Raw genomic sequence first — 12223 nt, 5'->3', positions numbered from 1 at the left:
GATCTCCTGACCTCGTGATCCACCCGCCTCAGCCTCCCAAAGTGCTGGGATTACAGGCTTGAGCCACCGCGCCCGGCCAGAAATAAAGTTTTTAAAGCTACAAACCCACACAGACAAACTGTGGAAGAAGAGATGACAGCATTTTGGACAGCGGAAGGCCAACTTTTTTGAGATGGAGTTTCGCTCTGTCTCCAGGCTGGAGTACAATGACGCAACCTTGGTTCACTGCAACCTCTGCCTCCTAGGTTCAATCAATTCTCCTGCCTCAGCCTCCCAAGTAGCTGGGACTACAGGCACCCACCACCATGCCCAGTTAATTTTTTGTATTTTTAGTAGAGGCAGAGTTTCCACCATGTTGGCCAGGATGGTCTCGATTTCTTGACCTCGTGATCTGCCGGCCTTGACCTCCCAAAGTACTGGGATTACAGGCATGAGCCACCATGCCCGGTCAAGAACTAGTTTTAGAACAGAGAAAGTAAATGTTAACTCATGGAGAGACAGACACCATCATTCACCTATGCAATCAGAATAGACAGAAAAGCCTCCCTGGGTTCAGAGGTACTAGATACCTGTGAAAGTTTGAGTATAGGTATCTCCCACTTACGCCCATGGGGAGTGCACTTCTCCCCTTGAGCTCCACCCCAAGGCCAAAGTTTCCTGCAGGCTTTCTGTCTCTGCCTGTGCTAGAACTGGGCTGACCTCAGGAACTCATTGATTTTGGATCAGCGATTCCAAATCTGAGAAGCTGTCTGTCACAAGTATGCTTAGTTGCCCATACTGATATATGCTCAGAGGCGTTCATTATAACAGTCTTCATGGTGGGTGAAGATGAGAAAAACCCAGGCTATCTCTTGGTGGTGGTGAATGTTTTAAAATACAAACCAACAGAAAATAACACAAGAGACTATGACCTAAAACTTGTAACATTCATCACCTCTCAAATATGGTGAGCATATTTAATATATAGTAGCATTGTGAACTCATTAAGTATTTGCATAATTATAAATAGAAAACACATGAAAATAAAAGGAAAGGTTACAATATAAGCAAACAAATGTAACTGACATTTAATTCACTGCTCTGATTAGCAGTGCACTTATTTATATCGGTAATTGAGTTTAAGACTATATGCATGCTTTTTTTCTTTGTCTCACATTTTTATTTTTAAAATAAAATTGAATATATTTAAGTGGACAGCCTGTTTTGATTCATATATATGAAAATATACATGTGTGTTTGTGTATATATACCCTACATGTGTGTTTGTATATATATACACACATAGTTAAAAATTACTACAGTCAAACTAATGAACTCATCTATCTTCTCATATAGTTAGATGACAGCACTTGAAATACACTCTCTTCACAAATTTCCAGTATATAGTATTATTAACTATAATCACATAACTGCAGCTTTGTACTCTTGAACCGACAGATCCCCTTTTCTCCCACCTCCCTGTCTCTGGTAACCACCATTCTACCCTACTTCCATGTATTAAACTTTTTAAGATTCCGGCCAGGTGTGGTTGCTCACGCCTGTAATCCCAGCACTTTGGGAGGTCAAGGCAGGTGGATCATCTGAGGTCGGGAGTTCCAGACCAGCCTGACCAACATGGAGAAACCCAGTCTCTACTAAAAATACAAAAAATTAGCAGGGCATGGTGGAACATGCCTGTAATCCCAGTTACTGGGGAGGCTGAGGCAGGAGAATCGCTTGAACCCGGGAGGTGCAGGTTGCAGTGAGCTGAGATTGTGCCATTGCACTCCAGCCTGGGCAACAAGAGAGGAACTCCATCTCAAAAAAAAAAAAATAATAATAATAATAATAGAGTACCTCAACACTCCACTATAATGAACACACCACTATCGTCAATGGGCAGATCATCCAGACAACAAAAAAAAATCATCATTTAAGCTGCACTCTATACCGAATGGACCTAACAGAAATTTACACAGCTTTGTATGACTCCACGACCTCATAACGCACATTCTACTCAGTAGCACGTGGATTATTCTCCAGGATAGGCTATGTGTTAGGCCGAAAAGCAAGTAATGGCACATTTTTAAAAACTGAAATCATATCAACTATCTTTTCTGATCACAGTGGAATATTACTAGAAATCAGTAACAGCAGGAACTTTAAAAATTGTACAAATACATGAAAATTAAAACATGCTCACAAACCACCAATAAATGAAAAAATTCAAAATTCATTGAAATGAATAAGGGAAAGTAAAAATTAGTTGAAACAAGAATAGAAACACAACATAACAAAACCTGTGGGATGTGGCAAAAGCAATTGTTAAGAGGTAAAGTGCATAGCTATAAATGCCTAATCAGTAAAGTAGAAAGATTTCAAATAGCCAACCTGACAGTACACTTCAAGTAATGAGAAAAGCAAAAAAATTAAATGCTAAAATTAATAAAAAGAAACACATCATGAAGATTAGAGATTTTAAAAATACAAACTAAAAAAAAAAATTACAAAAAGACAAAAGAACAAAGAAGTGGGGGATTTGTTTCTGAAAAAAAAATTGAAAAGCTGTAACAAGACTAGGAAAGAGAGAAAGAAAACTGCAGTAAAATCACAGATGAAAAAGGAGACATTACAATTGATAACACAGAAACACAAAGGATCATAAGAGATTACTAAAAAACCTATATATAAACAACTTGAAAAAATCTAGGAGAAATGGATAAATTTCTGGAAACATAGCAATTTCACAAGCTAGAATAATAAAAAACCCAAACAGACTAATAATAAGTAATGAAATTAAAGCAGTAATAAAAATCTGCCATCAAAGAAAAACAGAAAAATTATGGTTTTACTGCTGAATTCTACCAAACATTTTTAAAAGAGGTAATACCAATTTTATTCAAAATATTCCCCGAAAAATGAAGAGGAAGGAGTGCTTCCAAACTTGTTCTATGAGGTCAGCATTACCCTGCTACAAAACAAACAAACAAACAAAAAAAAAACAGACCAGGACACAACACAGAAAGAAAACCACAGGCAAATATCCCTGATGAACGCAGGTGTAAAAATCCTCAAGAAAATACTTGGGGATTCATTGGAGGAATATGAGAATGATTCAATAAACACAAATAAATAAATGTCATACATCACATTCAGCGAATCATGAACAAAAACCATATAATCATTTCAGTAGATGCTGAAAAAATAAAATTAAACATTCCTTCATGATCAAAACTCAAAATGAGTACAGAAGGAACAAAACACAATAAAGGCCGTATATGACAAACCCACAGCTAACATCGTAATCAGTGGGGAAAAGTTAAAAGCTCTTCCTCTAAGATCTTGTTCAAGTGTGGCTACTTTTACCACTTTCATTCATCATGGTCCTGGGAGCCCTAGCTAGAGCAATTAGACAGGAGAATGCAATAAAATCCATCCAAATTGGGGGGGAAAAAAGTCAAATTGTTCCTGTTTGCAGGTGACATGATCATATATACATAGAGAACCCTAAAGATTCCACCAAAAAACCTACTAGAAATAATGAATTTAGTAAAGTTGCAAAATACAATATCAATATATAAAAATGAGTAGCACACATATGCACCAATAGTGAAACACATAAAAAAGAAATCAAGAAAGTTGTTTCATTACAGTAGCTAACCCCCCCAAATAATGATACCTAGGGATAAACATAACCAAGAAAGATCCTACAATGAAAACTATAAAACATAGATCAAAGATATTAAAGCAGACACAAGTAAATGGAAAGATATCTCCTGTCCATGCACTAGAAGAATATTGTTAAAATATCTCTATCACTCATTGTGATCTACAGAATCAATGCAATCCATGTTAAACTACAGACATTCTTCATAGAAACAGACAAAAAAAGATTCTAAAATTCACTTGGAAACGCAAAACACCTCAAAGAGACAAAAGAATCTTGAAAAAAAGAAAGACTGGAGGCATCACACTTATTTCAAAATATACTACAAAATATACTATAAATCCATAGTAACTGCAAATCTATAGTATCATATCAGAACAGCATGGCACTGTCAAAAAAAGGGGCAGGGAGAGAGAGAGAAAGACAAATGACAGACAGACATAAATAAATGAAACAAAATAGAGAACTCGGAAATAAATTCACGCATTTACAGTCAACTCATTTTTAACCTAGGCACAGAGAACACACCCTCTGGAATAACAATCTTTTCAATAAACTGTGCTAGGAAAACCCAACACTCATATGTAGAAGAATAAATCTACATCGTTATCTTATCACATACAAAATTCAACTCAACATAAAGATTTAAATGTAGGACCTGAAACTATGAAAGTACTAGAGAAGAAAACATAGGATAAATGCTTAATGAAATTGGTTAGGAGAAGGAATTTTCAAACAGACATCAAAAGTACAAGCAACAAAAGCAAAAAATAGACAAATGGAATTACATTAAACTTAAAAGCTTCTGCAAAGCAGAGGAAGCAATCAGTGGAATGAAGAAACAATCCAGAAAATGGAAGAAAGTATTAGCAAACTATGCATCAGGCAAGCGGTTAATACACAAAAAGCAAGACTACTGAAAAGCAAAAATACAAGTAATCTAATTTAAAAATCAGAAAAAGATCTACCCAAAACCTTTGGTCCCCCACCATTATTTCCCCACCTTCTTTTCCCTACTGCTTTCGGCCCCCTCCCTCTCGCCACCCCTTTTTCTTTTGCCATCTACCCCAAAACTTTTTCCCCACCATTTTCCCCCACCAACTTTTCGCAAAGCCCTCTCCACTCTACCGCTCAGCACCATCTTTTCCCCTCTCCCTGGCCACCCTCTTCCCCCGTCGCGCTCTCATCACCCTCTTTTGCTCCTGCATCCACCCAAAAACATTTTCCCCCATCTTTTCCCAAAGCTTTCTCCCCACCCCTGCTGCTCACCACCCTCTTTTCCCCCTCCATCTACCCAAAAACTTATTTTTCCACCATCTTCTTCACCCTCGGTCTGCAACGCCTTCTCCTGCTCGCCGTCCTTTTTTTCCCTTGGACACTCACCACCCTCTTTACCCCTCCATCTACCCCAAAACTATTTTCTCCTCTCCTACCTCCTCAGCTGCGCTGCCATCTCCGTGGCCGCCACCAACCGCAGCGAGGGGAGGTGCGCTGTCACAGGCCCCAGCCTCCAACGTGGGGCACATTGCTCTCCCATCTCCTCATCCTCTAGCCGGACAGGAGCAGCTCTCCCTGCTGGCGGCCCTCCTATCGCTCCCGGGACGCTGCAGTCTCGGTAGCCGCCACCTACCACAGCGAGGCGAGGCGTGAGGAGAGCCACAGTGCCCGTGAGCTCCAGCCTCCGGCCTCCGGCCTCCAGCCTCCAGCCTCCGGCGTGTAGTACGTAGTAGGTGGCTTCCTAAGCTAGCACCGAACAGCTTGGCAGGCTTAGGCAGGAAAGCATGGCCTCACTCCCCACCTCAGCAGGATTCCTATACTGATGTTAGGCAATGGGATTCCTGGACTACATGTTCTGATTGGATGAGAGAAAAACCTCTAGGCCTACTCTGATTGGACTTTATTTTCATGCTCAGATTGGTTGTCCTAGTGCTTGCTCTCATCCAATCAGAACATGATAGTAAAGTCCAATCCAGCTTGAGTTAATTTTTTCTAAGGTGTAAAGAAGAGGTCTAGTTTCAGTTTTCTGCATAGACTCGCCAGTTTTCCCAGTACCATTTAATGAATAGAAGATCCTTTCCCCATTGCTTGTCAAAGATCCGATGGTTGCAGATGTGTGGTGTTATTTCTGAGGTCTCTGTTCTGTTCCACTGGTCTATATATCAACATCATTGATCATCAGAGAAATGCAAATCAAAACCACAATGAGATAACATCTCATGCCAGTAGGAATTGCGATGATTAAAAAGTTGAGAAACAATAGATGCTGGCAAGGCAACATTCATTCCTGATTTAAAAAATGCAAAACTCCACGTAAATAGAGGAGAATTTACTAAACTTGATAAATGGCATACATGAAATATCTGTAGCTATTATACTTAATGACATAAGACTGAATATTTTCCCCATAGGATCAAAAATGAGACAAGGAAATCCACTCTTATCACGATTGAAACTGCCTTTGCAAAATTATGACTGAGACAGTGAGAGATCTCACTTAATCAACTCCATCTTGCTTCTAACCTCCAAGTTGTCCTTGCTCATTCCTGGGTGTAGACTGAACTAACTTTGGGAGAAACTTAGTTTATAGTTTATAGTTTAAAACAAAGACGGTAACAGCCCTTTCCCAAAGCAGACCTTCTTCTTGTCTGGGCACTAGATTGCCTTCATAGGACTCACATTAGCCACAAGATTAGAAATTACGGTTTAGGAGTCATGCAGCTGAAGGCTACAAGATTCTGACCCTCCTTAAACTGCTCCTAAGATCAGTGCTGGAGAAATTTTGCAGACCCTGCACTTGATGGATCAGCTGGCACCATCCAGATGGATTAACTGGCTCATCTGATCTTGTGGCCCCCACCCAGGAACTGACTCAGCTCAATAAGACAGTTTCAACTCCCTTTGATTTCATCCCTAACCAATCAGCACTCTTGGCCCACTGGCTTCCCCCGACCCACCAAGCTGTCCTCACAAACTCTGCTCCTCAAATGCTCAAGGAGACTGATTTGAGTAATCGTAAAAAAACTCCGGGCCGGGCACGGTGGCTTGCCCCTGTAATCCCAGCACTTTGGGAGGCCGAGGCGGGTGGATCATGAGGTCAGGAGATCGAGACCATCCTGGCTAACACGGTGAAACTCTGTCTCTAGTAAAAATACAAAAAATTAGCCAGGCGTGATGGCGGCCGCCTGTAGTCCCAGCTACTCCAGAAGCTGAGGCAGGAGAAAGCCTAGGGAGACTCCGTCTCAAAAAAAACAAAAAAACAAAAAAACACAAAAAAACAGACATAGTCTCACTCTTTTGTCCAGGCTGGAGTGCAGTGGCCTGATCTCGGTCCACCACAATCCCTGCCTCCCGGGTTCAAATGATTCTCCTGCCTCAACCGCCCAAGTAGCTGTGACTACAGGCGCGTGCCACTATGCCTGGCTAATTTTTGTATTTTTAGCGGAGATGAGGTTTCACCATGTTGGCCAGGCCGGTCTCCAACTCCCGATCTCGAGATCCGCCTGTCCCGACCTCCCAAAGTGCTGGGATGCATGAGCCACCACGCCTGGCCTCCTTTTTTTCTTTTCTTTCTTTTTTTTTTTTTTTTTTTTTTTTTTTTTTTTGTAGACGGAGTTTCGCTCTTGCTGCCCAGACTGAAGTGCAATAGTGCGATCTCAGCTCTCCTCAGCAGGAGAGCAGGAATCTTCAGTGATCCACTGGCGGATCTGCAGCCATTGTGCACCCCCCTCTTACAATGCCTTTTTTGTGCGCGCCTCTCCTTCCAGTACCTACTGCAGGAGCGTCCCCCAGCCTCCCGCCATTGCCAGCAAGTGCTGAGATCCGCCATTGCACTCCAGCCTGGGCGACAAGATCGAAATTCCGTCTCAAAAAAAAAAAATTTTTTTTGGAAAAATATGGAAGAAACCGAATGGATTTCTAGTTCAACTAAATCGTAATTATTCAGTATCTATTTTTTGCGAGAAACCATGTATTTCATGTCCACAGTCAGAACCACAGTCTAGCTCTCAAGTGTGGGTGTTTCCTAAGCAAATTGAAGAACACAGGCATAAAAGTGCATTAAATTCATAACCATTCACCTCTTTTTTCCTGTTGTTTTTAAGAGGGAGCCTGCCTCTCTCTGTTGTCCAGGCTGGAGTGCAGTGGCGCGATCTCGGCGCACAACCACCTCTGCCTCCCTGATTCAAGTGATTCTCCTGCCTCAGCTGCCTGAGTAGTTGGGACTACAGGCGCGTGCCACCATGCCTGACTAAATTTGTATTTTTAGTAGAGACTCGGTTTCACTATGTTGGCCGGGCTGGTCTCCAACACCTGATCTCCGTGATCTGTCCGCCCGACCTCCCAAAGCGCTAGGATTAGAGGCATAAGCCACCACGCCCGGTCTCTTTTTTTCTTTTTCTTTTTTTTTATTTTGAGACGGAGTTTTGCTCTTGTTGCCCAGGCTGGAGTGCAATGGTGTAATCTCAGTTCACTACAATCTCCACTTCAGCGGGAGAGCAGGAACCTTCAGTGATCCACTAGCGGATCTGCAGCCACTGTGGGCGCTTGTTCTTCCTGCGACCTTTGTGCGGGAGTCTCTCCTTCCACTACCTATTGCGTACCCACTCCCCACGTCCGCCTGGCGCCATTGCCAGCAGGTATCTTGCAGAGGTACCTTGCCGCGCTAATCCCTTAAGGTCACTCTGTCACTCGCGGCATTATGTGCACGCCACCCACTCCCTCAGGTTTAAAAGATGCGTTGCCTGGCAACCAGCAGGTGCCTTTCCCGCCGGTATCTTGCCAGGCTAATCCGTTAAGGTCGCTCTATTACTCGCGGCGTTCTGTGCACGCGCACCCACTCCCTCAGGTTTAAAAGGCGCGTTGCCTGGCAACAGAAGAACTGCTCGCTTAGCCTTCGGCCGAGTTGGCAGCTCGACGAGGACCTCAGAGCTCAGCTCTCGAGAGTTCAAGCGTTGGACGGTTCCCCACTGCTCCCAGGAGCGGTTACCTGGGCACTCTGTGCCCCTTATTCCTGTCCCGGCCTGCGGCCGAGGACCTGCCAGTAGGGCTCAGTTGCCTGGAGCCCGTTCAGCCCATCCCCCAGTTCACTTTGCTTGTGGGATCTCCCGGTTGCTCCTGTCCCTGGACGGAGTGGCAGGCCATCCTACAAGCACCCGGACACTTGGCATCAGTGGTGTCAAGACAACTCCAAGAAGGTTTTCCGTGATCCTTCAAGCCCTGTGTTCCTTCCTGGTGATCCTGCCTTCAATTTGATTGTACAGGTACCACAGCAAGCCAGTGCTGTGTGCTCCAATTCCAGGGCGTCCTGCAGCTCAGCCCCTGCACTGAGCACAAGGAATCTCTGTGGGGCCAGGAGCAGGGAGTCACCCCTTTGGGGCCCACAACACCTGGCTGTCCCCAGACTCGTGTCCAGGGAAGATCTTGTTGAGGGGACCTCAAGGAGAGCGGGGCAGGGATGCCTGAGCAGGACAAGGACCCCAGAGTCCAAGAGAATCCTGATGATCAGAGAAGGGTCCCCATGGTCACCGGGGATGCACGGTCTGCATTTCAGCCCCTGCGGGACAATGGAGGCCTCTCTCCCTTTGTGCCCAGACCTGGGCCACTGCAGAGAGACCTCCATGCCCAGAGGTCAGAAGTCAGATATAACCAGAGATCCCAGACCTCCTGGACGAGCTCGTGCACCAAACAAAATGCCATCTCGGGCTCCTACAGCTCCACGGGAGGCTTCTCATGGCTAAAGCGGAGGAGGATGGGGGAGCCAGCCTCATCCCACTGTCAGCTGACCCTCAGTTCCTCAAAGACAGTGAGTGAGGCCAGGCCTCAGGCTGTCCCTTCGGGTCACACCCAGCGTGAAAAGGCAGCGGATACAACACCAGAGCAGACACTCACCCCCAGGACTGGCTCCCCCAGATCCCAGACCTCTAGGCCCCGTAGACGCAAGTTTCTCCTGCTGCCACGCAGGCGAGGGGAGCCTCTGATGCTGCCACCTCCCTTAGAGCTGGGGTTCCGGGTCACTGCTGAAGACCTGGACCTGGAGAAGGAGGCGGCGTTCCAGTGCATCAACAGTGTACTGCGGGGTGAGGCCAAGGCCATCTGGGACTGCAGACCCTCACGGCCTTCCCACACTTTGTCCTCACTTGCAACAGGGACTTGTGGTCTGTTTGCTGTTTCTAAAGCACCCAGGATGGATGCACAGCAGGAGAGAGACAAGTCCCAAGACTCCCGGGGCCCAGTGGCTCCCCTAGCATCTGCTGCAGAGGCTCCCTCTACAGCTCCTGTGTCTGGGAAGAAGCACAGACCACCAGGCCCCCTGTTCTCCTTCTCAGATTCCCTTCCTGCCACTTCTTCCCACTCCCAGGACTCAGCCCAGGTCACCTCGCTGATTCCTGCCCCATTGCTAGCTGCAAGCATGGATGGGGGCATGAGAAGAGCAAGGCCTGGCACTTCTGCTCCTGCAGCTGCTGCAGCGGTCCCTCCCCCCTCCACATTGACCCCCACGTCGGGGTCCCTACTGAGTGGAGTGGATGGCGGCCCTTCACATTTCCGGGCCTCAACCACAGCTGCAGCAGGTGCCCAGAGGTCAGAAGTCAGATATAACCAGAGATCCCAGACCTCTTGCATGAGCTCGTGTCCCGAACGAAATGCCATCTCGAGCTTCTACAGCTCCACGGGAGGCTTCCCATGGCTAAAACGGAGGAGGACAGGGGGGCCAGCCTCATCCCACTGCCAGCTGACCCTCAGTTCCTCAAAGACAGTGAGTGAGGCCAGGCCTCAGGCTGCCTCTTTGGGTCACACCCAGTGTGAAAAGGTGGCAGATACAGCACCAGGGCAGACATTCGCCCCGAGGACTGGCTCCCCCAGATCCCAGACCTCTAGGCCCCGTAGACGCAAGTTTCCCCTGCTGCCACGCAGGCGAGGGGAGCCTCTGATGCTGCCACCTCCCTTAGAGCTGGGGTTCCGGGTCACTGCTGAAGACCTGGACCTGGAGAAGGAGGCGGCGTTCCAGTGCATCAACAGTGTACTGCGGGGTGAGGCCAAGGCCATCTGGGACTGCAGACCCTCACGGCCTTCCCACACTTTGTCTTCACTTGCAACAGGGGCTTCTGGTCTGCCTGCTGTTTCTAAAGCACCCAATATGGATGCATAGCAGGAGAGACACAAGTCCCAAGACTCCCGGGGCCCAGTGCTCCCCTAGCATCTGCTGCAGAGGCTCCCTCTACAGCTCCTGTGTCTGGAAAGAAACACAGACCACCAGGCCCCCTGTTCTCCTTCTCAGATCCCCTTCCTGCCACCTCTTCCAACTCCCAGGACTCAGCCCAGGTCACCTCGCTGATTCCTGCCCCCTTGCCAGCTGCAAGCATGGAGGGCAGCATGAGAAGCCCAAGGCCTGGCACTTCTGGAGCCAGTTGCAGCCCTGCAGCCACACCCACGGGCTTTGGGAGCGGAGAGGCAGCCCCAGCTCTGAGTTCCCTCAGAAGAAAACAGGTAAAGAGAAAGGCCCCGAGCACCACCCATGGCAATGGGGCATGAGGGGGCCTGAACACCAGGGGGCCCCCCAGGCTGAGCACATCCATGGTGACTGCGGGACCTGGCACAGGGAGCAACTCTGTTGGGTGGCACTTTTGTCTTTACTTTCCATCGCATCCCTGGGGGACCATTTAAGCAGACACCTCCAGTTGCAAGTCAGGGACCCAGTGCCACTGCAAACAAGGCAGGCTGCTCGTGCAAGTCTGGGCCGGCCTCTGACCCTAGCATCCCCACTTCCCGCGTGGGCACAGCAAGGAAGAACCTGGCCTCTAAGGCTCCCTCGTGTACTGTCAGGGGTTCTGCTGGACACACATCCAATGGGCCATCGTCCAGCTCATCCTTCTCCACATCGGGCTTTTGAGCCCGTCATAAATTCCTTGCCTAGAGTGAGGTCCAGAAGAGTTTTCTCCTTCCAGTGTTTTTGTAGTTTTGTATCTTAACATTCAAGTCTTGGATCTATCTCGAGGTGATTTTTGTATATGCTGAGAGATAAGGGTCCGGGTTCATTCTTCTGCATGTGGCTGTCCAACCCTCCCAGTACCATTCATTGAAGAGGGTGTCCTTTCCCCAGTGTGTTTCTGTCGGCTCTGTCAAAGATCAACTGGCTGTGAACGTGTGGCTGTGTTTCTGGGTTCTCTCATCTGTCGCATTGATCTAAGTGTCTAGTTTTATGCTAGGATTATACTATTTTGGTAACTACGCACTTGTCAAACATTTTGTAGTTGTAATTTGCAGTGTAATGGGATGCCTCTAGTTTTGCTGTTTTTGCTGAGGATGACTTTGGGTCTTTGAGCTCTTTTTTTTTTTTAGTCCTTTTTTGTGAATTTTAGGACTTTCCAATTCTGTGAGTGGTGACATTGGTATTTTGGTGGGGGTTGTATTGAATCTCTAGACTGCTTAGGGCAGTGTGGTCATTTTAATGCTATGAATTCCTACCATGAGCATGAAATGATTGTCCATTTCTTTCTCTCCTCTTAAACATTTTCTCAGTGTTTTGTAGTTTTCCTTGTAGAAATCTTTCACCTCCTTGGTAAAATTTCTTCTGTGGCATAC

The 12223-nt window shown here is 46.4% G+C and overlaps 2 protein-coding genes across 2 annotated transcripts in view; one reads left to right on the top strand and one right to left on the bottom strand.

The window, feature by feature from the left end:
• The window catches only part of BCR (breakpoint cluster region), an 814161-nt gene that overhangs the window by 346809 nt on the left and 455129 nt on the right, over positions 1 to 12223 (top strand). The window lies entirely within an intron of this gene.
• On the bottom strand, positions 8928 to 10221 carry LOC105546066. Its single transcript, XM_011989157.1, has one exon. It carries the CDS (start codon positions 10064 to 10066, stop codon positions 9482 to 9484), a length of 585 nt encoding a protein of 194 aa, XP_011844547.1. The 5' UTR covers positions 10067 to 10221; the 3' UTR covers positions 8928 to 9481.

Source organism: Mandrillus leucophaeus, unplaced genomic scaffold (genome assembly GCF_000951045.1).
Source record: "Mandrillus leucophaeus isolate KB7577 unplaced genomic scaffold, Mleu.le_1.0 Scaffold349, whole genome shotgun sequence".
NCBI lineage: Eukaryota > Metazoa > Chordata > Mammalia > Primates > Cercopithecidae > Mandrillus > Mandrillus leucophaeus.
The sequence above is the reverse complement of the archived record's forward strand: the minus strand, read 5'-3'. Positions and strand labels throughout refer to the sequence as shown.